The 27,954-nt window shown below is 41.3% G+C and overlaps 2 protein-coding genes across 2 annotated transcripts in view; both read left to right on the forward strand.

The window, feature by feature from the left end:
* Positions 1-414: 414 nt before the first annotated feature.
* LOC113168708 (protein NLRC3-like) lies at positions 415-27,469 on the forward strand. Its single transcript, XM_033326627.1, has 11 exons — positions 415-546; positions 5,663-6,010; positions 6,092-6,190; positions 6,755-7,081; positions 7,648-7,974; positions 16,026-16,045; positions 21,561-23,341; positions 23,935-24,108; positions 25,130-25,303; positions 26,736-26,782; positions 26,943-27,469. The coding sequence occupies exons 1-11, from the start codon at positions 510-512 to the stop codon at positions 27,467-27,469; spliced, it is 3,861 nt and encodes a 1,286-aa protein (XP_033182518.1). The 5' UTR covers positions 415-509.
* Positions 15,104-27,954, forward strand: part of LOC113155589 (NACHT, LRR and PYD domains-containing protein 3-like) — a 37,446-nt gene continuing 24,595 nt past the window's right edge. Inside the window, exons 1-2 of the mRNA XM_033326750.1 lie at positions 15,104-15,377; positions 16,021-18,366. The gene's annotated coding sequence lies outside the window, so the exon portion shown is untranslated. The remainder of the gene's footprint in view (positions 15,378-16,020; positions 18,367-27,954) is intronic.

Genomic DNA, 27,954 nt, shown 5'->3' on the forward strand with positions numbered 1-27,954 from the left:
ACTGGAGCACAGACAGTAAATGTATGTGTGATGTTATTTTATTAGGGTCACTGGTTGTTTTATCTTCCACCAGCTCAACAACAGGACATTTTATAGAAACGTTTCCTCTTTGATTTACTTATTTTAAATATTAAAGTAAATACTTTGAGTTCATTACTCTGAGTTTTCACTGTGGAGATCGATTCTTATAAGTGTGTGTCAATGTGATTTATTATTAAAAGTTTATTTTAGTATCAACTACATGATTCACTGACAGTTTTCGTTCAGATTATTAAAATCACATGTGCACAGATGTTTTAGCCCTGACGGTCTAAATATGGGTCAGATCGATAATCTGTGCAGGATATTCTGCAGGTGTGTTTATTCAGGTGAACGTCACCAAACACCGACGGTCCAATCGAAAGTGAACTTCCTGTTGGTCAGTACAGTAACTTTAATGTGACGGTCACTGGCTGGGACTGGATTTTTACTTTGATATATGTTTGTGGTTGCTCTACTTCAACGTGAAGATGAAGATGTTGCTGGTGTTAATGATCCTCATCCACGGTAAGATAACATCCCTATGATCGATTCATTCGCAAAAATCCGACACGGAAACGCGTTCATGTGCACGCACACGCACACGCACGCGTGCACACGGCATCTACACGGTCTGTCCTGTGGTATTTTCTTAAGAAACATGTGATCACACCTGAACTGACTTCCTCTGCTTTTCAAAGCTTGGACCTGTAGACAGAGACAGTTTCAGATCTACCAGAGACAAACGAGTTTTCATCACACACAGTACTACAAGTAGAAATACCACTTCCCACTCAAGTCGTCTCCACACTGGACTTTAATTTCCAAGGTGGCTGTTCATCCTCTTTCTGATTCAGTACAGTATTTGTTACTGTGTGTTAGTTCATCCTTTATCAGATGTTGTGAGCTGTCTGCTCCATCACTATATGTTTTATCTTTCTGCTTGGATCTGACCTGGAAAACAAGAGCGACAGCTGATCTGAGCCCAGGGGTCGGAAACCTGCGGCTCTTTCATCCTTATACTTTGGAAAATAAATAATAAATATTTAATTGAATATAGAATCACAAATAGAGTGATACTGAGAACCTCACTATACCGCAAAGTGGTGTTTGAAACATGGAATTCATCCCGACAGCTACATAAACATGAAGAAATCTGAGTTTGGAGTCCTGCAGATCTTCAGATCCACAGACGTATGACAGCAGCTATTCTCCATCATGAACTACGTTAGAAATAATCAGACGACAGCTACTGCGTAAAGATAAAAGAGACTTCGTACAGGTCAGATTTGCAGACGCTGTACGCAGAGGGTTCAGGAGCAGGTGAAATCATTTTTTTATATTGTTTAGTGACGTAGTGCTTATTTTTAAATTCAGGAACTACAAGTCAAGTTTCCACTACAGGCTCCGACAGCCAAAGGTGATAGGATGAAGGATGACTGCTCAGGGCATTTTGTTTGCTACGTGGATAATTTAATACACAGCACTTCATAAATGTCATAAGAAACACACTATAGCTGTTTATACAAAGCGTAAAGGTAAAAAAAAAACAGTCATATTTCCATTTTAGATTTCAAAAAGTATTTGCAGCTCCCAGAGTTTTCCTTTCCTTGGAAACCAGGTCCACATGGCTCTTTGGGTGTTAAAGCTTGCTGAAACCCTGTCTTAGCCAAAGAGGTTGGGATTTGTCTCCTTTAACCAGTTTTAAATTACAATAAAACACAAAAAGCTTCCGGTGTTTAAGTATTTCAAAATATCCCTAAACTGGACTCTTTAGAACGTCCTTGTGAAAATCTGTCCTTCGGTGAGCTGCTGTTCTACTTTTCCTTAAAACATGTGGAATCCACAAACAGGAATGTGGGGGTTTACCTGACCCAAAACCAACATGGAGTTCACATGTTGGTTTAGATGTAACCTTCTTCTGCACCGTTTTTCTGTTTGTTGTTAAGAAGCACAGTCTGATATAAAACTATGTTCTATCTTTGAACAGACCTCATCTCCTCGGTCAGTTTTGACAACTGCCTTGATCCTTGACTGCTGAGTCATGTTTCAGTTCACTGGACAAGATGGAGTTTATTATTATGATCACCTCTTGGTGCTAAAGCATCACTGCACAGTTAATTTATTTCACCAACATGGGCGAGATTGTAGATTGATTGATTCTAGTTTTCTTTTCTTTTCTTTTCTTTTCTTTTCTTTTCTTTTCTTTTCTTTTCTTTTCTTTTCTTTTCTTTTCTTTGTTTCTCTTTGCTCTGCTCTGATGATCATACCTGCATTTACTAAACATGGCACTGAAGCGTTTGTATGTACAGGCCCATGTTTTCTTGCACACACATCACCACAGGTGTTTCCATGGAAAGTTGTGGTCACACACTCTCATGCAGAGAGAAAGAACAGGTCTTCTGATTGTCTCCCTCTGAATGTTACCTGTGACCTTGTTTATGTCAAGAACTGTAAAAGTGGGTGTCGTGCAAAGTCTAATATTTAGCTACCATTTTATGTTTGTGTCACAGTACAAACACAGTAAAGCCTGTTAACGCGAGACTGAGACTGCGGAACTGATAATGAACAACTGCATAACAAGCATGTGGTATTAGATGTTTTGCATGCTCGGCTGTGACAGCACGACCTGTGCTCAGTTTGACTCTGTCATGAATGTAACTTACTAAATGTTTTGTACTACTGTGAGGAAAGTGAATGAAACGAGGCACCCTCTAGATCTTTTGACTAAGTTTTATTCTAATACTATTATCACTACAGTTAAAGTCATGTTTGGTTATTGTTCCTATGGCACATATGACTTTGAGGTGTGGTTTATGTACATACATACATATTTGCTCCAGTTTTCTGCACACAGACAAAAGTGAAGTGTTTTAGTGAGAAATCAAGAAGCTGTTGTCACCGAGAGGCAGTGTTCCTTCTAACGAGCACAGGTCAAGAGTCAAGAGCAAACAGAGCCCATACGTTGTAATGTAGTGCTGAGACTAGACGCAAAACAGAGGCCTGTTAACAATTTACCTGTCTGTGCATTTTTGCTGGTAAAGAGGAATAATATCCCTTTAGTCCCCTTTCTGTGGGTGTTGGTGTTGTTTTTGTTTGTCACCTGCTCTCACCCTGTTCTCCTGTCACTTCCTGTTAACCTATATATGGACTTCCACTTCCTCCACTCAACAATGACTGATTCATTTTACCTGTTTGTCCCCATCCCTGTATAAGCTCCCCCCAGTCTTTTGTATTCAGCTGATTTGTCACACTTTGGACTCGGTATTCATGTTTGGTGACTAGATCACACTCCACTCCCAGTTTGTTCATTGTTTTCTTCCCTCTGGACTTTCTTACTGAGTGTTAGTTTATCTTTGCCTTAGCAGTGACTTTTTGTTGTTATTTTGTATTTTAGTTTTTTTTGTCTGCTTTGGGACATTCATCTTTGTTTGTTTCTTTGTTTCATTAGTGAGTTTGTTTGTGTCTGTGTTTGGTTTTGCATTTAGTACTTCTGGTTTCATTGCCACTGTGTATGTTAGTAATTTTTGCCTGCCTTTGGAGCAGCGTTTTTGTTTGGTACTTAATATTTTGTTTTGTATGTTGGTTTGTCCTTTTGTCTGCATTAGAGCCTTTATTTCTTCTACTTTGTCTGATTATTAGTTAGTTTGTCCTTGTGTCAGTGCAGTAGTTTTTTGTTGTTACTTTGCTTCATTATTATTGCACTCGTTTAGTCTCTCTCTGTCTTTTTTTGTTTTTTTTACCGTGTCCCTTTGTTTTGGACTGGGTGATTTCATTAATTAACCCTTTTTTGTTTCGTACTTGTTTGTCCCATGTCCTCGTAACAAAGTTTGCTGTTGAGTGACCTGCATCTTAAGAACTATTATGACTATTACTTCTGTCTATTCAGCCCAGGGGTGGAGTGAAACCCACCTGGAGCATAAATTTGTGGGCTCTAACCAACTATCTTTAGACTGAAAAGCTAGATGGATGCCATAACTTAACTTCCAGATAATGTGCTATTTCTGTGCATCTTTGCAATAAAGAGAACGAGAAATAAATCACTCTGCATCATCATTCAAGTGTGCTACACTACCACATGTCTACCACGTATCTTGGGTTAATTCACACTCAGCTTGATGAACAACAAGGCGATCTTCACTGTCCTAATTTTAATTATATAGCTGATCTCTGGGAACTTTGCACACCATACCAGTCTTCCAGATTCATGAGCAATTGGAAACAGGAAGAGTGCATGATAGCTGTCCTTGTAAATGCAAATTTTACTCGTTTCCATTAAATTATTAAATGACTGAAAACATATATAGCTAAATAGTCTTTTGACAAGGAAGACAAGAAATAGTCCAACTCAGTTTAAAAGTTGCTTGTACTGTGTTAACAGAACACACATCTAAGTTTGGGAAAATGTACAACAACACGAACTGTTTTCATGACATAAAAAAAAAACACTGCATGTAGTTTAGTTGTAGAACTCTTCTCGTAAATTTCACTTGTCTTCATTAAATGACAAACCTGTACTAAGGTTTACTAAACTACTAAACCTACAGTACTGCCAGTATGTGTCATCGGTTCACATCTCATATACAACTAGTACAGCACCCAGTCACTAGTCACCATTGTGGCTATATTACCTTGTAACTATTGAGATAAGTCTTCACTGTGGAAGATATGAGGTGTCAGCTTAGTAGATATAAGGACTGGATTGAATCTCAGCAAGGATACTGATGAACTGCATTCATATGCGCTCACCTGTTTTTTATTCAGTTTTTAGTGAAGCTTACCTTACTGCCACAATAGCCTCCATCTGGAACATGGCTACCATAATTCCTGTTCCCAAGAAGCCACGGCCTACTGAACTCAACGACTACAACCTGTTGCCCTCACCTCCATAATTATGAAATGCCTAGAGAAGCTGTTGCTGAACACTATCCTGTCATTTAGGAATCCGCAACTGATCCCCCTTCAATTTTCTTACAAGGCTAAGAATTGTAAAATAAATTGGTCTCACCATACTCATTTTAGTTGAATTAAATAATAATGCCATTAAGCACACTGCTATTTCAGCAGGACAAGATCCCACATACCAACTCAATGAACATTTAGCTCCATTACCCTCAGGTCGCAAGTACAAGGCTCTGAGGTGCAGAAGGGCCAACTTTAGTATAAGCCTAATCCCCTCAGTCACCACCTTCTTCAATAACAGACCCTGCCATTTATTCTCATGTCATCGAACAAACTCCATTTGTGGATGAGAAAATTAAAAATTAAAATCTAAAGCTATGCTTTGAAGATCTGAAAATATTGCTGATGATTCAAACCAAATTGTGTAATTCATTATTATGGATTTATCACTTGTTAATATTTAAAGTTGTTTATTTCTACTCTGTGGTTGTTTTTACTTGGAATGAACCTTATTATTAGGCATTAGGATATCTTAAGGTATTTGAAAATAAGTGGTTTCCCTTTGTTTACCATCATGTTGTTTGTCTTAAACTGTGGTGATATGGTTTCAAGCCGACCAATCAGCTTTAAGGTCCAATCACAAAAAGGACCAGGTTTATTTCTGGTTCACCTGAGGAAAGGCCAGTACTGAGACATGAAATAAGGCTGCTGAGATGGACCCTCTCTGTCTGTGTCCTCACAGTTTCCCAGCATGCCTCAGCTGTGGACATGTATGAGGGGGACCACTTCCTGCTTCCCTGTGAGTTTCCCACTTTTGACCTGGACGACCCCACAGTGGTGTGGAGCCGCTACGATCTCAGTCCTTCAACCGTCCACCAGCGTCAGCAGGAAGGTGATGACCTTAAAAACCAAACCCAGCTTTACAGAGACCGAACAACGATGAGGACTGATGCTCTGGAAACTGGAGACCTCAGTCTGAACCTGACAAAACTGCAACTGTCAGACAGTGGAACCTACACCTGCTCCATCACATCAGCAATATGGGGAGAAAGGAGAGTGACAGAAGTCCAGCTGCAGATCAAAGAAAGAGGTTAAGGATATTGATTCAGGTCAAAGATCAGTACTGTATATATGTAGACCACAGTTCAATTGTTCTTTATGTTCTCCACAGAACGATTTCCATCCTGGGCCAAAGCTCTCCTGGTTCTCCTGGTTCTTCTTCTTGTTACTGGGGGTCTTTTAGGACATTTCCGTCAGTACTTCATGTCAGGTACGTCACTACTACTACATTACCCATAATGCTGACGGTTACCATCTTTCCTCTTGTTGCTCCTTGACTGTGAAGACAGACTGAGAGTGAGGAACCAATCAGAACCACACTGAGAATGAATCAGTGATCATTAGTTCCTGATGACTGTAGAGAAGGAACTGATCCGTTTCTGTCTTTATCTCTGTTTGTTGGAAAAATTCTTTTCTCAGTAAAATCTCAGTAGTTCAAAGTTCATTTGTGAGGATGAGGATTTATTGGAGTTGACTAGTTCTTAGTTTAGTGTGAGGCAGCAGCTGGTTCAGAGGTCATCAGGATGGACTCGTTAACAAAGTGGTCCGTTTGTAGATGAACAGAGATCTATGAACTCATCAGAATGTTTCCTAGAGAATCTCAGAGTCTGTTCTCAGGTAACGTCTAATTACTGACTGATTCTTTCATTGGATTAGTTTCTGACTCACTGCTCAGTGAGGTCTGGGATTAGAAGAGAAGGACGGGACAGTGAGGTCCTGATACCATCAGTGCTGCTGTCTGTCCAGATGATGTTGTGGTTTGTTGTCCTCTCAGTCTACCAGGTGGAGGTGGATTCAGGGGTGGAGTCTGTCCTGCTGCCCTGTAAAACCACAGTTTGTCTGAATGAAGACATCAAAGTGGAGTGGAGGGACAGTTTAAACTGGAAGGTCCATGTGTGTCAGAACGGCTCTGATCAGCCTGAAGAACAAAACCAGTCTTACAGAGGTCGAACAGAGATGAAGAGAAACCTGCTGAAACCTGGAGACCTCAGTCTGACCCTGAAATACCCCACAGACAAAGACTCAGGAACCTTCACCTGCACCGTCTACAACAGGGAGGGAAACATCCTGATGAAGAAACATGTGGAGCTCCAGGTCAAAGGTCAGTCTCTTTGCTAAGCTAAAAACCAAACATGACTCTCACAAAAAGATTCTGGAAACACAGGAAGTCATTTATCATCTGGATCCAACACAAGAGGTCAAACTTTGTGTTTTCCAGTCGATCAGTAACTACGAACCAGTTTAGTCCAGTCCAGGTGCTGCTTCAGACCAGTCCACTGTCTCTAGTCTTATACTCAGATGGGAGTCTTAGGGGCAGCAGTAGCTCAGGGGGTAAAGCAGTCGACTACGAATCCCAGAGTGAGTGGTTCGATTCCCAGTTCCTCCTGGCTACTTTCTGAGGTGTCCTTGGACAAGACACCGAAACCCCTTAGTGTAGTGCTGACATGCTGTCTAGCAGCTGTCCACCCACAATTTCCCCAAGGGGATCAATAAAGTATTTCATTATTATCATTAAATTCTTTCATCTTCATTTCAACGTCAGTTTATTAGTCTCATAGCTTTACTTTCAAACATGAACCAATATTTAAAACACTGGGATTCATAACATCACTCTCTTAAATAAACCTTCAGAGTTTCCACATTTCTTGTGCTCTGTTGTCCTCTCAGTCCAACAGGTAGTGGTGGATTCAGGGGTGGAGTCTGTCCTGTTGCCCTGTAAAACCATAGTTTGTCTGCCTGAAGACGTCAAAGTGGAGTGGAGGAACAGTTTGAACTGGAAGGTCCATGTGTATCAGAACGGCTCTGATCAACCTGAAGAACAGGGCAGATTTTACAGAGGTCGAACAGAGATGCAGAGAAACCTGCTGAAACCTGGAGACCTCAGTCTGACCCTGAAATACCCCACAGATGAAGACATAAGAACCTTCACCTGCACCGTCTACAACAGGGAGGGAAACATCCTGATGAAGAAACAAGTGGAGCTCCAGGTCAAAGGTCAGTTCAAAGTTTTTATGTTAAGCACAGTGGTAAGACAAAAATATTATTATTGTTTTAAATGTTCATTTATTGGTTTGTTAATTTTATTATTCATATATCTAAAAACATTATATCTAACGATTATTTTTTCATTGCTTTTATTGATTACCTCAATTTATAATGATACAGTCACTTTGTTGTTAATATTAACATATTTAAATGTATTTATTTGTGAATATTAGTGAGAGAAATGTGGAAGTGAGCTGAGTGAATCCTGTGAACATGGAACAGTCGGAGCATTTCCAGAATCCTATCTACGCATTTAATGTTAGTGGATGAATGAATGAGTTCCTGTTGGAACAGCTTGTAGCTGCTGTTGTTGATCACACACAGTGAAATGTTGGGGACACAGCACGTCATCAGTCTGTGCTTGACAGCACAACGACAAAGACCAAGTCAATCCAGATCAACACAAGACCAAGTCCTGAGCATTTCAGAGAGCAAGTGATCCATTTGGAGAGTTGTGCTGTTTGGAAAAAGCTGCATCAGATCCAGATCAGCTGGAAGAACAAAGATCAGTGTGAGAGATGAAGGACTGAAGTTTGGATCCCATCGGATTCTCCAACACAGAAAAAGTCCACTATCAATATATAGTGATCATCAAAGGATTTCTTGAATCCTCCATTCAGGATCCTGTCAGTTCAGGATCATGGCAGCTATTGGACATGAAGTCCTGGTCTTTGGACCAATCCGTTCTTTCCAGTCCACAGAGATCAGACATGAAAACATCAAATCTATCACCAATATTGATCCTCCACAACATTTCAGATTTTGATTCTGACACAACATTCACCAATGTGTGTATGCCCTTTTTCTCTCACTGTACAATGGGCCAAAAATGAAAAACTCAAATGAAAAACCTGACTGTAAAAAATCAATCTGCTCCCACAGTTTGTTGATTGCCTTAACTTTTCAGTCAGGGACAATGAACAAACAAATTAACTAAGGTCTCTGTCTCTGAGTAAAATGGGCACGTCGGTATGGCCTGGATCCATGTGTTTAATATGTGTGTTTGTAGCTACTGCCCCATGTATGATCCTCCGTTAGCGGTCAGCTGTCCACTAGTCAATAGGCAGCTTATAAAACTCCACCAGCAAACATTTCAGGACTTGCCTGGGTCCAAAGATTCAGGCCACCTTCAGATTTTTACTCCTGTTAGTGATGAAAAGACTTTGACACAAAGAAAATGCTGCTTTTTACGACATAACTGAGAAAACCAAGCTGTGGTGCTGAAAAAGACAGAGGTCCATCCTCTTATTTTATTGCTTTAACAGCAGGGGCAGCAGTCAAAGATGGAAAGACATCATCCATCATCATTCCACAGGTCCATAAGATTACTATTCTTCAGGTTTTGTCCCAGAGTCTCAGGAATAGATGTTCACACCTCCTCAACAATCCTGACAGTAGTCTAGAACACTCAGTATAGGTGTGAAGAGCATAAAGAAGACGAATGGACAGGTAGACTTAGTGGAGGCAAGAGATTGAACCTGAAATGAAGAATGTAATATAAACCTCCCTTCATAAAAAGCACAGGTGACCTCCAGTGAAGGATTTTACATGGTGCAGTCACTAAAAAAGCTTTAGTGGTGTTTTCTGGTCTTTGGGCCTTCAACAACTGCCAACCCTGAGGTATAAAAAGGAATTCAACATATACTTCAGCAAGTCTCAGCAGGAAGAGATGTTTAACATATCCCAGTTGACCAACTCTTAGAAAGATCAGTGGTTTCCTGCCACCTCAGTCTGTGATGATACAGCAGCCGTTGTGCTGTTTTTAACCTAAAAGCCATCATTCTAGCTGATATGACCATCAGGCCATGTCCTCCCTCCTGTACCGGTAGGTACAAAGCATCAGCACTAGTCAGTATCCAGTGCTTTCCAGACCAAAAAAGTCTCTGAGAGTCCTCTAGATTTCTTCACTTGGTGGAGTTACAACAGCAATGTGGTGCCACGGTGTTGAGGCAGCCAAGTTAATAACCACCAGGACTCACCCCCTGTAGGACAGCTGGGGAAGCAGCCATTTCTAGTGAGGCAACTTAGCGCACAGTTTTGCCTTTAATAGTATTTTGTCCCTAAGAAAAAAAAACAGAACTGTTGTGGTTTGTTGTCCTCTCAGACTGTCAGGTGGAGGTGGAGGAGGGAGTGGAGTCAGTCCAGCTGCCCTTCAGGACCGCAGGGGACCTGCCTGAGGATGCTAAAGTGGAGTGGGGACGATATGAACCAGAAAACATGATGGTCCACAAATATCTGAATGGCTCTGATCAGCCTGAAGAACAGAACCAGTTTTACAGAGACAAAACAGAGATGAAGAGAAACCTGCTGGAAACTGGAGACCTCAGTCTGAACCTGAAGAACCCAAAAGTCAGAGACACGGGAAGATACGTATGTAGAGTTTACAACAGGGAGGAAAACATCTACCTACTGCTGAGAAAGAAAACTGTGCTGCTTCAGGTCAAAGGTCAGCTCTGTCTCTCTCTCTACCCATCTCTCTCTCTAACTGTCTCTCTCTCTACCTGTCACCCTCTCTAACTGTCTCTCTCTCCTCTACAGACAGAATTCAGGACACAGATCAAACAGCAGACATCAGGAACAGAAGCAGCTCCACTGATCCAACTCCTCTGATGGCTGATCAATCAGTTTGATCGATCTGTCGATCAATCTTTGATGGATCAGAGACAAACTGGAAGTGAAGGAGCTGATGGACGATGGATGAAGACAGGAGGACGCTTTGTCTTCTTCTTCTTCACTCGGACTCCTCCTGACTCTCACACAGTCTACACACTCACTATTGATCCCTATTGATCAGTGCTGATCAGTGATGTCACAGTGTGATGTCACATGTTGATCAGCTCTGTGATCTGGACTCCAACATGCTGCATTGATCAAACTGACTGTGTTGAAGTGAATGGGAAACTTCTCTCAACAAAGTCAGGGCAGTTTTTACACAAGTTCAACTTTCAGCAGCTTCACTGAGCTTCTTCTCATGGAGCCAGAATTAAAGAGTAAGAGATGAATTAATTAAATATGAAAGATTAAAGATGGTTAGTTTCTGGATTTATAGTCTGCAAAGTGGAAAAATAAAAATGAGAGAAAAGTCAGTGAAAGTTTGAAACATGATAAAAACAGCAATTTAACATTAATCTGTGCTCAGCAGTTCCACAGTCTCTCTTTTTAATTCCTTTATCTGACTGTTTTTCCGTGGTGTCGACCTTTATCTCATTATTTCCTCAGTTTTAATTGGACCAGCAGCTTCCAGCACAGTTTTCATTTCATGCTAAAATTCATCAGAAAAGTCTTCACAAGATAAAACTACAAATGTTTTTTTTGTGTGTGTGACGTGTGATGTGAGAGTTTTAATTACTTTTAATTACTTCAGGTGTAATGAGGAGGTATTGTGTGATTTCTTTCCAACACATCTCTGCGCAGGACATTGAAACTCCGCCCCCTGCTGTTCAACATCAACATCTGCAGTAAAACTGCTGCAGAGAAAAACTTTATTTATATTATTTTATTTACAGGATATTGATGCTTTTTACCAACTGGTTACATAAAGATAAAATCAGATCATTGTGTTTCAGTAAAACAGATTAAGTCTATTTGATGGTCAGTTATCAAATCATTCACTAACAGGGATTTAGACGAGAGAGATCTGATATTTAAAAGTCCACATTTAATTGTTTTATTTTTATTTTGTTCTGAGAGAGGAGTCGTCTTTATTTTTATTAGGTTTTTATGAATCACTCCTCTTGTGTTGGTTTTTGATATAAATAATTTAGGTAGTCGGGGAGCAGACACTGTCTCTATGGTAGTTTTTGGGGGGTGACGGCTGTGAGGAAGCTGCAGAGAGGTGTGTAAGACCGCGTCCTGGGCTCCACTCTGACATGTCAGGGTTTAGGTCGTCTAATAAACTCTGTCATATTTCTAGAGAGTTGAGACGCACCATCTACAGTGGGATGGATGCCGTCTCTTCTAATCAGCCCAGGTTTTCTCCAAAACGTTTTCCAATTGTCTATGTAGCCCACGTTGTTAGCGGGACACCACTTAGACAACGGTTAAATGACGTCATGTGGCTAAACACATGACCAAGCTGGTTAGCTTGGTTAACTAGCTGGATCCATTTCTCTGGTGGTAGAATGAGGCTGTGTAGCCACAGACAGGTCCAGGTGGTTCTGCTGAGAGCTGATCCCTGTCTGCCACAACGTTCAAACACCTGGGGTCGTATTCACAAAGCTCCGTAATCCTCTAGTGATCGTTTCTCCTGGTGATGAAATTCTAAGAAAATGATTTTTATTTCTACTAAACTATGAGAACAACATGAACCAGAGCAGCAGTGCTGACTTGTCTCTGTTAGAACCTTCTATCAGCAGTGATCAGACAAACTACTGCAGAACTTCCACAGCTTCATACTGTGACCAACATGTTCCTCATTTATTTCTCTGGAAGTACTTAGTATTTAGTACTTCGACTTGAGTACACACTTTCCAGTGTTACTTCTACTTGTAGTGGAGTACTGTTTGAGGAAGGTACTTGCTCGTGATTATTGAATTTGTTTCCAAATATTGGTAAAATTAGGAGCATTCTGTCTCAAAGTGATGCTGAGAAACCAAAACCGGTCTCTACTGAAGACTCTACCATTCATGTACATTTTCAGACTTGGCCGCTCACTATGATCTACACAGTTTTTCAGTATCTTCAGGACCCAAAGGGGGATCATATCATGAACACTAACTTTCTGTGACTGCAACCAAGGGGCTGCAGTAGTCAATACTAATAAAAACACAACATCTCTGAGAAACTAGACCAAACTTCCTGCTGTAGGAAAATCTCTCAGTTATGAATTTAATCATTCATGAATCAGAACATTTATTCTTCAATGTAGCTGCTAAATTCAGATAATAACACAAATGCAGAATTCCTCTTGGTGAACTGCCAGGAAATGTCTGTTCACTTGAGACTGTCCTGTGGGGACCGGCACTGAGTGCTCTCTAAATGGGAATGGTCCACACTCCCAGCTGCACCTGAACACCTCCTGTGTCGACTCAGCTGCTGCGGTTCTGCTCATGTGCTGGTCCCACTGAGCCGTCTGAGTTAGCAGCACGTTAGCGGCTCCAATCATACATTCATTAATTTGTCTTTGATCATTGTGGACTAATTTCACACAGTGATAAGACAGTTGAGGTCAGCTGACATTTGTTCGTTCTCACCAAAGCTGTGTGATCAGAACCTCCCTCTCCTCCCCCATCAGTTCGTACTCTCCTTCCCCAGGTGTCTTCAGGGTCCCACTGTAAAACATAGTCCTGGTACCACACATCTGGACACTTGTATTAGTGGTGAGTCCTGCAGAGTAGAACCAGCTGTCAGAAGAACACCACAGAATCCACGTCCAGCTGTTCTATAATGTTTTCCTTCATCACTGCTTCATTTGCTGTTTCACTTATTAGTTCAACTCATGATCCACCAATAGAATTGAAGAACTGATGAGTTCTAATGAGGAAAGTTGGAGATTTGATCTTGACAGGTAAGAGACGTTTGATTGTCACAACAGGTGGTTTGACTTTGGCGACATCTGCTGGAGAAATGTGTTTTAAATGAGATCAAATGTGACTGAATGTTATTTCTATAGAAGACATTTGTGTTGATCCAAGTTCTCGTGTGACTTAGATGAAGGAAATTGTGCTTGTGTGGAAATAAATCAAATGGAACAATTGTAAATCTTCTCTTCATTATTTTCTATTTGTGGACATGTCCTTGTTATTTCTGTCCATGTGCTGAACTTCTGGGGATGACTTTGACATTTTAGTAGAATAAAAACAACAACTATAAAGTTTATTAGTCTACATTCAGGAATGAGGAGTGTTTGTGTGACTGTAGCTACAGATTAAGTTTAGTTTCATTTTTATTACCATTATTTAATCTGTGTGTGTGTGTGTGCAGCCACACCTTCATGTCTTCACTATAAAATATGCACTTACTGTAAACAAACCACCTCCACCTACTCTAAATTTAACTCAAACAGTTAAGTTACTGGGTGTAACAAACTGGATGAACAACTTGCTGCTTGTCGAACCAGAAAGAGAAGAAGATCAGAGGAAAATCAGACAAACAACAGCAAGATGAGAATCAAGGTCTACTTAAAAAAGAGATCATACTAAATAGTAGTAGTAGTAGTAGTAGTAGTAGTAGTAGTAGTAGTAGTAGTAGTACTAAATAGTAAATAACAGTGAGGACCAAGCGGTTGTTTGTCCACCTCCATAAAAGTGAAGCAGACAGCTGCTTATAGGATGTTTTTGGTGAATCAGTCTAATATCTACAAGACTGCAAACGTGGTAGAAGTAAACAAACCCAAAACTCAAGTCACAGTATGAAAACCTTACAGAGTACCTCACTACAAGTAGAAGTACCACTTCAAATTCTTTACTATTACTGACATATGAAGAACAACAGTACAAGTACTCAATTATTATTTCAATATGTCATCATAAAACATTTTAACATATGTTTGTCTTTTATAAAGATTGTGCTACTACACATCTTCAGTGAAGTCAGAGGTGCCTCAGGTCTGTCTGGACACAGCTGATGACCACTCTGCACTGCTGTGTGTTTGTGTTTATAACCTGAAGATCTTCTTCTAAAACTCTGGACACACTGCTGTGATTGTTTGAATGTCAGATAGAATTAAACTGCTGACAAATGTCCTGTTGTCATGTAACAATGTACAGTGTTAATCTTAAAGAACACAAATAAGTGTTTTACACAAATAGATAAATATACACATATATACACACATACATGAATCATCTGCCTCCATTTATCCTCTGCATCAACTAACTTCATGTCCTCTCTCACTACGTCTATAAAGATGAATGTAGTGAGAGAGGACATGAAGGTAGTTGATGCAGAGGACAGGGTTAAATGGAGGCAGATGATTTACTGTAGTGACCCCTGAAAGGAAACAGCTGAAAGGAAAAGAAGAGATAGATAGATATACACATGATGTCAGAGTGAATGTCAGTGTTGTTGTCAGTGCTGAATGTGGAGAGTTGTAGTTACTGACAGTGATGGTGATAGTTTCTCTGTGAGTCACTGTCTCTTTAACAGTCCAGTTCCATCCACATGAATATCTGACTTACTTACTATAAGAACTGACAGCAGGTGAACTTTACTCTGACTGAGACTCAGTCCGACCAGTCACACTGCATATTTTATAGTGAAGACATGAAGGTGTGGCTGCACACACACACACACACACACACACACACACACACACACACACACACACACACACAGATGAAGGACAACAGCTCACCTGTGTCAGAGTCTTTTCTCGGAGAGTCGTCTTCTTCTCCACTTTGTCTCAATCTCCTGTAAGTTTGCTGTTTGATTCTAGTCTGTATTAGTCTGTGTTTTCCTCTTTTCGATGCTGTTCACAGAAACTTCTATTAGTTTGTTCCACTAGAAACAGCTAAAATCTGCCGCTCCTTTCTTCAACTAACTCTGAATGTGATGAGCCAACAACAGCGTTACCTGTTAGATCTGAGAGTAAATGAATCAGAGAAGAAGTAGAGTTAGTGGATGGTCTCTAGTTGAACACAGAGTCGTTGTTACTGTGGAGCTCCACTTACTGAGGACTGAAGGCAGCTTTTCCTGCCTCCATCAGCCTGTGGAGGAGGCGGAGATGAGCCGCTGCTCTCCCGCTGTCTGAGCCACTAAATGCGGTCTGAGCTCGGCCGGACAGCCGCTGGAGAACAGCTCCGACTTTCTCTGTCAGTAGATCCTCACTACAGGACTCATGGGGTCAAATAATGTTCAGATAGAATAGAATAAGAAATAAATGAAGACAGTGTTCCAGGAAGTAGTCTCTTCCTCCTTCTTGATTTCCTTATTTTCTGCTGCTGTGCAGTTTCTGTTGGAGGTTTTATTGTCTCGTTGGTTTATTAGTTTCTTTTATCTTGGACCTCCAACACTTCATGAATTCATCATGTGAATGAAGCCACGCCTATGTCTTAGTGCAGATTTATTGGGTCTTCAGGAGGTTCTGGTTCTGGTTCTGTGCTCCACACAGTGAGTGAACAGCACAGTTGTGATCATTAGTGTCTGGATTCATATGAACATCAGCAGCATCAACATCAACGTGGACACAGGAACTTTAAAGGAACATTTCACTTCATTCTTGGATCAGTTGGACTGTTTGACACATCACAGCTTGTTGTGTTCACACAGTGAAGCTGATGTTGTAGTTAGTGACTCTGAGCACCAGAGGGCGCCGACATCCGTCCTCATTCCTCAGTGTTAACGTCCCAGTGTTGTTTCTCACTGAGACTCTGTTAGAAATAAGTGAGACGCAGAGAAGAACGATGGAAACGAGAGAGAGAGAGAGACAAAGCTTCCTGTGTTTGTTCGTCTGAAATCATCTTGTCAGCTCTCAGTGTCCACACAGCTCTTCTCTCTGATCACATGTGATGGATCTTCTCTGTCAGCAGCAGAGTCTCTGATTCCAAAGTCTGGTTCTTCACCTGGATCAACAACTGTACTGGTTCTTTAGAGAACTCTGATCCTCTGATACCTGCAGCTCTGAACTGTTCTCTTGATCTCAGTCTTCAGGTTTGAAGTTTAGACCTAAATCATTTCAGGATTTCACTGTAGTAAACTCTGATTTCTTCACAGACTCAATGATAGTAACTGTACTATAAATACAAAGTATAAGTACACAGTATTTTCTGTGTAGTCACAGTTTGATCTTTACAGTATCAAACTGTGAAGACTGACCCACTGCTCTCTCTGCACCTCTGCTGTCTCTACATGTGTCACAGACCAGGAAGTGTTTCAGTGTTTCTGGGAAATCACCTGTACTCACAGGTAACACCTGTCAACTGCAGCTGATCTCTGAACCAAACCTTCATCATCAAGAGACAGAGCGATGCTGGAAAACCACATTCCTCAGGTGTGAGTCAGACAGGAGCAGAGAGTTCATCAGGGCCAATCACAGTTTTAGTTTTAGTCATGTTAGTCTGAGGTTTTCCTTCATTATTCTGTCTTTGGAGGCTTTAATAATTAGTAACAGCTAAAGAAATGATTCATACTGAACATGCAGGTACGAGCACTGGGTACAAATAGACTTAATGCGTCTGGTAGCAGGTGAAACACAAATAAGAATAAAAACAATCAAAACAACAGCAGCTGTTTGTCTTTAACTAGTGCAGTTTCATCAGGTCTGATTCTGATTCCATAAGTGAGAACGCAGCTGACAAGTGAATATGTGGACAGATGATTAGTGCAAACTCAGTTCTCTTTGTGTCACTTTGTGGACTGGAGCTGACTGCAGGAGTTTTTACATCTGGGTGAATTTTAAATGGAGTGATTACACCTATCAGCTAAAACAGTAACAGGAAGTGGTGCTTTAACTTTAATGCTGCTCTGATGGACAGTGGATCACAGCTGCTGCGTATGGAGCTGTGTAGCTGCAGAGCTGTCAGTGTCCATGCTGACACCGGTCCACCAACATTCAAACAGCCAGCTAGTGCTAATATTGGAGCTGTGTTAACCAAAGTTAGCACAGACTATGAGGATGAGTCGTGAGGGTCCAACACCTTTGTGAGTAATATTTGTAAAAACTGGAGCTGTGAGAAAGACGAGAAAGACACATGGACACAAAAGATTTACACATGTTGGTTATAAAGAAAAGAACTTTCAGTGCTTCATGTGGGGACTGATTGAATCGAGGTCGTCTGCTGAAAATAAGCAACTTATTTCATCTGGTCTTTATTGATCAGGGTCTAATGAACAGAGATCTCATCAGACTGGATTCAGCACACAGGCTGTGACTGTAGCACCAACACAACATACAGCTGTTAGCGTAGCTGTTAGCTCTGAACTAGCCTCTGACTCCTGCAGGTAGACTGACTGACACAGGTGGGTCCACTGGGTCACGTTCCTCAGTGGGTCTTCATCCTTTCTAGTTTCAGGCTGCAGGGTTCCACAGTTCCACCGGTTTGTTCCCATGTTACCAAGTTTTACACAGGGTTCTTTAGAGGGTTTTAAGTTGGGTCATGAAACCAGTTCAGCCAGTTCACATTCCACTCAGACTGTTCCAGTTCCTCCCTCAGCAGGAAAAACTCAAACCCTGAGGTAACATTAGTTTGTTCCAAAGGACTAAAAATTCCAGTTTTACCACAGTGACGTAGAGAAAACTTGAAACCAGAAGCAGCTCAGTCTAAAGATCCTGGTCTCAGTGAGTCAGTCCCAGTGTTCCCAGCAGCAGTAAACCAGCTCAGACATCTTCAGCTCCACGGACTGGACTCTTTAATCTGTGAAGAAAGCCAGGACCCAGAGTGTCTGCTGTCAGCCATCACTGCTGTAAGTCTCTCTGATGGTTCACTTTACAGTGGTATCATAATGTCTGCAGCCGGGACCAACAACAACCAGGTAGAACAGGGTCTGGTTCCAGGAAGATGAACTGGTTTCCTTTGTCTGGACGAGGTACCGCTGCTCAAATGGGTCAGCTTCATTACTGTTTCCTGTTTAAAAGAACACTGATGTCATTTTGTTACTTGGAGGCTCCGTTGATGTTGAAGTTCGTTCATTTCATTAGTTTATTTTTCTGACATATTTTAGAAATCGGTGTTGAGTTTTGTAGGATTTGATCTGTACTGGTACTGAGCTACTCATCAGTATCAACAGTCTAAATCTGACCCAGTTAAACAGAAACTGATGAACTGATATAAAATATCATGTTGATACTTGTAGACCTGGGTCCTGTTCTTCATACCTGGATTAACAGGTTAGTTGATAACGTTGTTGATGATTTGATATGATCCTGGTTTAGTCTCAGGTTCAGTTTGAGTAAACAAGATGACTTATTGGACCAGGAAGTCCTGTAAGTCAAACTAAACCTCTTAAGAACCTTGACCTATATTATTATCACATTTTTTGTTCCTCTGTCTAAATAAATATATAAATATGTGGACGTTTTTCAGCTCATACAACAAGAATGAAAGTCCATCTTTCTGACAGTAAGGGAACATGGACACAGCAGTCTGTCTCTTATTGTGAAAATCTGCTTCCTCCTTCCTACCTGTCCTGCATTTTATGAACTTGAGTCTTTGTTGCTGTAGAAAGTTTGTTGTAATTGCTGTGATTTGTTTTCACTGAGAAGGAGTCAATTTCTGTGATTAAAGTGTTTTAATCATGCTTAACTAAAGTTGAAACGGTTACTGGTGTTGATGATAATAATATTTTTCTCTAAATGTTGTTTAGTGGTGAAGTTACTAAAATCTTCCTGTCAGTCAAATTAAATCAGTGGATCTCAGTCCTTCTGTGAGTCAGTTAGTGTAAATGTTGGTCCATCATCCTGTGTGTGCTGGGCTGCAGCTTCATGCCTCCATCTAGTGGACTGTTAGTAGAAGTAGAGCAGCTGATGGCAGCTTCCTCTGCCTCCCACTGCTGTCTGACTGCATTCAAGTGACACTGATATGAAAGAGGAAAGAAGAGCCAATCAGTGGAGGAGCAGCTGATCTTTGTCCAGGAGAAATGATGGAAAGGAGGATTTCAGTTTTCACTGCACATCAATTATTTGTGTTTCCTCTCCAAATGAAGGTAGAAAGTGTGTGTGAGCTGATGTGGATTCAGCAGCATGGATCAGTGTGAGGACAGAGAGGAGGGAGTCCCTCCCTCTAAAATACCTCTGTGTGGGGACCATGAGAGCCAGACCAAAGCTCAGAGGTGAGATGACTGAGACCATCGGACTGATTCTGTCTCCAAGTCTCATCTAGAATTGAATATTTCATCAGGACATTTTTACTATTCTTCTGATTCTATTTGTCATTGATGAAGGAAACTTTGACTGAATATGTGAGCGTCACCAAAGTTGTTTTTCTATCAGGTCCGATCAAAGACCAGAATCTCCTGGACCAGGACCAGAACCCAGCTGTGTGTCCTTCAAGAGTGACCAGTCAAAAGACGGTTTTATTGAGTTTAAACATCAACCTTCATCAGACACGAAGTAAGTTGTTGTGATTTTGAAATCAGTCTGAACAATATGATGTAAACTTTCTCTGATGATAAATTGTTGTGTTCTTTGGATTTCTAGATATTTCTGATGTGAGTAAGTTGATTTCTGTTTGAACTGTTGATTTGAAGGAGAAGCTTTCTTCACTATTCTTCCAGCAAACACTCTGATCATGGATCAAATCTCCATCCAGCCAGTAGCTAAACCACTGATCCTGTAGAGGGTCTCAGGGGGCTGCTCCTCTTCTAATGAAGTGCTGACTTGCAGGCAGACGTCAAAGGAAGCAGCTGAACACCACAAATGTTGAACTCTGATCAAATCTTTGTGATTGAAGTTCTCCAAATGAAGATTTTGGTACAAATGTCTTAAAGAATCTTGACTTCTTCACTTCCTGTTGGAAGGACTTTAGTTTTAATATTGTTGAAGTCAGTGTAGAGGACTGTTTGTCCCCAGTGTCAGTACCAGAGCTGATGTTTGAAGATTCATTTAGGATCCACCAACTAATGAATGAATGAATGAAGTTGTTCAAATGTGAATTAATCAAAGTGAATTGTCTGAGCAGCAGCACTCTGCCTCATAATCACACAGTTCAACATATTCAGACTGGGAGCTGCCCAGTACAACCCGTGTGATCCAAGCAGACTCTTTCTCTAGATGCCTTGTTCCAACACTTGAGCATTGTTCAGTGAGGGAGGCAGAGATATCTGTTGTTCAGAGCTGCTGAGACTAAACCAAAGTGACTGGTGACAGTAATGCTTCACCACTACAGGGAGTCTCTGATTCACTGTTCACATCAAATCTCTCTTCATGGACCTTTACCTTGTGTGTGTCTCTGTGTGGACAGACATACTGTGAGCTCATTCTTGATGATTCCTCCACAGAGTGGACCAGGAGAGCTCAGAGGTTCCCAGTGGTCAGTCTGCCCAGCAGCATCCAACACAGCTGGACTCCATATTTCTGGTCTGTACATGTCCAACTACTACTTTTCCATCTGTTGTGTTCCCAATAATCTCCATGCTGCACTTTTTAGACCAGTGGATTGTCAGTCTGTCCAACATGGATCTGATGTTTGGCTCCATGATTTGAGTTGGATTGTGTCATTCATATAGTTTCTGTTCCAGCTGTTGGAGGAGAACATTGTCACTTTTGTGAAGAACGAGCTAAAGAAGATCCAAAAGGTTCTGAGTCCAGATTACCCACAATGCTTAGAGAATCAGAGGGAGGATGAGGAGGTGTTGGATGGTGAGGATGAAGATCAGAGGAGGAGCAGCAGAGAGGCATTTGTGAAGATCACACTGAACTTCCTGAGGAGAATGAAGCAGGAGGAGCTGGCTGACTGTCTGCAGAGCAGTAAGAGGATTTCTCTAAACATTTAACATCATGGACAAATGAGACGTTTACTGAGAGCTGAAGATGTGGAGTGTTAATATGTTGAAATGTGAATCATTTAGGGTCATGAAACTGTAAAACTGTGTTTTCATTAGAAATTATATTGATCATGTTTTTGTGGTTTCATTCAGGAACTCCTGCTGCAGTTTGTCAGCGTGAACTTAAATCTAATCTGAAGAAGAAGTTCCAGTGTGTGTTTGAGGGGATTGCTAAAGCAGGAAACCCAACCCTTCTGAAACAGATCTACACAGAGCTGTACATCACAGAGGGAGGGACTGGAGAGGTCAATGATGAACATGAGGTCAGACAGATTGAAACAGCATCCAGGAAACCACACAGACCAGAAAGAAGAATCAGACATGAAGACATCTTTAAAGCCTCACCTGGAAGACAGGAACCAATCAGAACAGTGATGACAAAGGGAGTGGCTGGCATTGGGAAAACAGTCTTAACACAGAAGTTTACTCTGGACTGGGCTGAAGACAAAGCCAACCAGGACATACAGTTCTCATTTCCATTGACTTTCAGAGAGCTAAATGTGCTGAAAGAGAGAAAGTTCAGCTTGGTGGAACTTGTTCATCACTTCTTTACTGAAACCAAAGAAGCAGGAATCTGCAGGTTTGAAGAGTTCCAGGTTGTGTTCGTCTTGGACGGTCTGGATGAGTGTCGACTTCCTCTGGACTTCCACAACAATCAGATCCTGACTGATGTGACAGAGTCCACCTCAGTGGATGTGCTGCTGACAAACCTGATCAGGGGGAACCTGCTTCCCTCTGCTCGTCTCTGGATAACCACACGACCTGCAGCAGCCAATCAGATCCCTCCTGAGTGTGTTGACATGGTGACAGAGGTCAGAGGGTTCACTGACCCACAGAAGGAGCAGTACTTTACGAAGAAGTTCAGAGATGAGGAGCAGGCCAGAAGAATCATCTCCCACATCAAGACATCACGAAGCCTCCACATCATGTGTCACATCCCAGTCTTCTGCTGGATCACTGCTACAGTTCTGGAGGATGTGTTGAAAACCAGAGAGGGAGGAGAGCTGCCCAAGACCCTGACTGAGATGTACATCCACTTCCTGGTGATTCAGTCCAAACGGAAGAAAATCAAGTATGATGGAGGAGCTGAGACAGATCCACACTGGAGTCCAGAGAGCAGGAAGATGATTGAGTCTCTGGGAAAACTGGCTTTTGAGCAGCTGCAGAAAGGAAACCTGATCTTCTATGAATCAGACCTGACAGAGTGTGGCATCGATATCAGAGTAGCCTCAGTCTACTCAGGAGTGTTCACACAGATCTTTAAAGAGGAGAGAGAACTGTACCAGGACAAGGTGTTCTGCTTTGTCCATCTGAGTGTTCAGGAGTTTCTGGCTGCTCTTCATGTCCATCTGACCTTTGTCAACTCTGGAGTCAATCTGCTGTCTGAAGAACAGTCAACTTCTCTGTGGTCTGATCTGTTTAGACCTGAACTAAAACTTCTCCACCAGAGTGCTGTGGACAAGGCCGAACAAAGTCTAAATGGACACCTGGACTTGTTTCTTCGTTTTCTCCTTGGTCTTTCATTGCAGACCAATCAGACTCTCCTACGAGGTCTGCAGACAGAGACAGGAAGTAGATCACAGACCAATCAGGAAACAGTCCAGTACATCAAGAAGAAGATCAAAGAGACTCCCTCAGCAGAGAAAAGCATCAACCTGTTCCACTGTCTGAATGAACTGAATGATCGTTCTCTAGTGGAGGAGAACCAACAGTACCTGGATTCAGGAAGTCTTCCCACATTTAAATTGTCTCCTTCTCAGTGGTCAGCTCTGCTCTTTATGTTGGTGTCATCAGGAAAAGATCTGGATGTATGTGTTCCATTCAAATACTCTTCATACTTTTCAGAGGAGGATCTTCTGTTTGTGCTGGGAGTCGTCAAAGTCTCCAAGAAAGTTGTGTAAGTGTAAAGATAGTGGAATTTATTCATCATTAAATCCACAGCTATTGTATTTTAACAACAAAACAGAACTTATTACTTGTTTTCTTGTATTACATAATATTTAATTTTATTTTAACACAAATGTGGTCATGTTATACATCACTGTTTTTCAGACTGAGTGGCTGTAACCTCTCAGGGAGAAGCTGTGAAGCTCTGTCTTCAGTTCTCAGCTCCCAGTCCTCTAGTCTGAGAGAACTGGACCTGAGTAACAACAACCTGCAGGATTCAGGATTAAAGCTTCTGTCTGCTGGACTGGAGAATCCACACTGTAAACTGGAAACTCTCAGGTCAGGTCAAGTTTCTTTTTTAAATAAATGGGGATATTTAACAAGTCTGTATTCTAACTGACATGAGAGAGACCAAGGCAGATTAAACTTCCTGATATCACGAGTTTTAAGTTGCAGAAGTTTCTTATCAGTATTTTTACAATATATAAAAAACTGTACTTTCTTTTCCTATTATTGTGTTGTATCTTTTTAGTTTAGGGTCAACATCAAAGGTGATTACAGTTTGACACAAATGTTGTCATCTTATGCATCACTGTTTTTCAGACTGAGTGACTGTAACCTCTCAAAGAGAAGCTGTGAAGCTCTGTCCTCAGTTCTCAGCTCCCAGTCCTCTAGTCTGAGAGAACTGGACCTGAATAACAACGACCTGCAGGATTCAGGATTGAAGCTTCTGTCTGCTGGACTGGAAAATCCACACTGTAAACTGGAAACAATCAGGTCAAGTCAAGATTCGGTTTTAATTAACTGGAAATAATAAACAAGTCTGTAATTCTAACTGACATGAGAGAGGCCAAAACAGATAAAATTTACTAATTTCACAATATGGAGACAGAAGTTGTTACAGAACTTTCTCATCTGTATTTTACAACAAATAAAATAGCTGTATTTTTCCTGTGTGTTTTAAATTCATTGAGTCTTAAAGGTGATTATCGTTTAACACAGATACATCTCTTTTTTTAGACTGAGTTGCTGTAACCTATCACAAAGAAGCTGTGAAGCTCTGTCTTCAGTTCTCAGCTCCCAGTCCTCTAGTTTGAGAGAAATTATCCTGAGTAACAACGACCTGCAGGATTCAGGAGTGAAGTTTCTGTCTGCTGGACTGGAGAATCCACACTGTAAACTGGAAATACTCAGGTCAGGTCAAGTTTGTGTTTTAAAAACTTAAATATATATTTATTTATGTGATAACAGAGGACATGAGTTTGGCTGGTGTGAGGGTAGACGATGCCCACGATAGAGTGAGGTGGAAAGGGATGATTCGCTGTGGCGTCCCCTGATGGGAAAAGTCAAATAAGATATATATATATATATATATATATATATATATATATGCTATTTTTATTTTTTATGTCTGGATTTTTTCTTTTATGTTTGGAGTTTCAATGAGTGACAGAAGAAAAGTTACGTCACTTAAGTTAGTCAATATATGTTACCTGACCGTCACAACTATAAAAAAATTAAAATACAAAGTTTTTAATATTTCACACTATTTTCAATGAAACATTCATGATCATTCATGTTTTTTTAAACAGACATGTAGCTTTGAACCACACCTCAATTCTTTGTCATTTTTTGGACTCCAGTTTTGCAACCTGACTCTAGTTTATGTTGTTAGAGCTTCACTTACTTTTTCTACCATGATTCTGTATGTGACTAACTTTGCTTCAAATTCAAATAGGGGGATGGGATGTTTTATCTGTACAAAAAAACCCACCACCAAATCTCATCTGTTCTACAGACTGTCAGGCTGTATGATCACAGAGGAAGGCTGTGCTTCTCTGGCCTCAGCTCTGAGCTCCAACCCCTCCCATCTGAGAGAGCTGGATCTGAGTTACAATCATCCAGGAGACTCAGGAGTGAAGCTGCTGTCTGCTGGACTGGAGGATCCACACTGGAGACTGGACACTCTCAGGTATGGAGAGGCCTGCTGCAGCCAAAGACAGAGTCTGATGGAGGAGGAAGTAGGGATCTTATTGATTAATTATTAATCAATGTTAATAATTGATTCAGTTAAAATCTATATAAACTGATGATGCAGAAGTTGTTTCAGAAAAAAGGCCAGTATTCCTCTTTGTTACCTTGTTGCTCCTCCAGATGGTGCCTCCATTTGTTAGAATTAATAAAACAAAGCACCTCTTTGCCATGAAAGGATGAAAAATATGTCTCACTGTGGAGTCATGTTGATGAACACTGCAGCAGAAAGTAAGTTTGTGCTGAAAAACATTTCCTCTCAGCTGATGACAAATCTTCACTGAAGCACTTTACATTTAGCAAAGAAAAGAGGGGAGCTCCTGTAATTCTGACTTCAATGTCTCATTCTGACTTTGTGAAAAAAACTCATGATGAAATCAGGTGTTACATTAGATTCTGTGAACTGAGCAGGATATTCAGCTTTACTGCCACTACCAGTGTTGACAGATCTGAGGAGAGAAACCAGCAACCAGGTCTATGAGAACAAGCCCAAAAGAAGCGACTGGGCTCTAAAAGCCAACAGAAAAAGCCCAACACAGGCAGCCTTATCCACCTTATAGGTAGAGTTTTTATCCACATAATGACAATGAATGAATATCAGAGGATTGAATCAGGTCACAGCATCATGTCTCTGTCTCCTCAAATAGTGATGATTGAAGCATCTTCACCTTCCTGAGATCCTGATCTTGTCATGATGAGATCTTGTGTCATATATAGGAGACAGTAAATCAGAACTAGAACATGTTCATTTCATCATTACAATCTGTCAAAGAGGAAAAACTGTTGTTCCCAGTTGAAGAATTAGTTTGTGATTGAATGTTTTTCTCCTCAAACTCCTGTTTTCACTTTCTGTCTCTGGCTGCTCCAACAAATCTGACACCAAATCAGATGAAGCCACAAAGTCTGTGTGTAATGATCAATATCCAGTAGCTGTAGGTGAACTAGACTTCCTCTGAACACAGGACAACGTGTGAAGCTCAGCTGAGATCAGTCCACAGACATTAGAGAGAGGAAAACACACACACAGAGTCCATGTATGTGGAGTTGAGCCTCTTGGACTTTGCTCCCCAGTTTCCTGCTTCCTGTGGTGTCACATTAGTTTGTCTGGTGACAGAGTGAGACTGAAAGCAGGTGTCTGACACCAAAACTGCTGTGAACTAGAGAATTTAAATCTTTCCTCCATGTCACCTCCCTGCTCCGTAGAATTCCAAGATAAGGACTCCAATTCCTTAGTTGTTTGCTGAATGTCCATCCCTACATACAAGCCTGCATTAGAACAGAACCAGAACACACTGTGTGTATGAGAGCCATGTAATGTCCATGTGTGCATGCTGAAAGAGACTGTGCTGCTCTGACCCCCCTCCTCCTTTCAGGGTGGAGCCTGGTGGAGTCCGATGGTTGAGACCAGGTCTGAGGAAGTGTAAGTGTGTTTTTAATGAGAGTGATGAAAACAAAGCAGCAACATTCAACCATCTTCAAACTGTCACATCACTCATTCAAATCCCTGATGTCATGAGTCCTCATCAAACTGATGATAGATTAATAACTGCAGCTGGATTGTGTCTTGTTCTCTCCATCAGATTTCTGTCAACTCACCATCGACACAAACACAGTGAACAGAAAACTACGACTGTCTGACAACAACAGGAAGGTGACATATGTGGGGGAGGATCAGTCATATCCTGATCATCCAGACAGATTTGACCAGTGTCTTCAGCTGCTGTGTAGTAATGGTCTGACTGGTCGCTGTTACTGGGAGGTCGAGTGGAGCGGAGTGGCTTATATATCAGTGAGTTACAGAGGAATCGGAAGGAGAGGAGACGGGAAAGACAGTTGGTTTGGAATGAACGATCAGTCCTGGAGTCTGAGTTGCTCTGATGATGATTACTATGTACTCCACAATAACAGAAGAACATCCTTCTCATCCTCTGACTCCAAAAGAGTATCAGTGTATGTGGACTGTCCTGCTGGGACTCTGTCCTTCTACAGAGTCTCCTCTGACAAACTGATCCACCTCCACACCTACAACACCACATTCACTGAACCTCTTTATCCTGCATTTGGAGTCAGGTTCCCTGGTTCCTCAGTGTCTCTGTGTTCAGTGTAGTACTGAGAGTGTCGTCCTGTCAGAGAAACGTTGTCTCTGTTGAACAGATAGTTCAGTCTCTACATGTCTGTCTCTTTCACTCACACACACGTTTTCAGATTCATGGATTCAATCAGTTTTTTCTCGAACCAGTTCTAAACGATTCCTTGTAAATGTAACCCCCACATTCTGCATGAAGCGTGAAGCTTGTACCTTCTGCACACACCCCTGACTATCTGTGTCGTACTGGTTATTGTTATGTTGATGTAGTGAGGAAATCGTGTGGCGCAAATACACAAGGTGCTGGGGTTCCAGATTGCTATAGCGACCTTAACACGCACCTTGTGTGCCGCAATGTAACCTAACATCTTAAGCATCAATAGGAATTAACACGTGTCATATGAAAAAACTTGGGTGCTCCCACAAAAAGCTTACCTTGGGGTAAGAAGCAAAGAAAAACAAAAAAACCTGGAACCCAGAATGCAACAGGCTCTTGTTCCATGGTG

This window comes from Anabas testudineus, chromosome 18 (genome assembly GCF_900324465.2).
Source record: "Anabas testudineus chromosome 18, fAnaTes1.2, whole genome shotgun sequence".
NCBI lineage: Eukaryota > Metazoa > Chordata > Actinopteri > Anabantiformes > Anabantidae > Anabas > Anabas testudineus.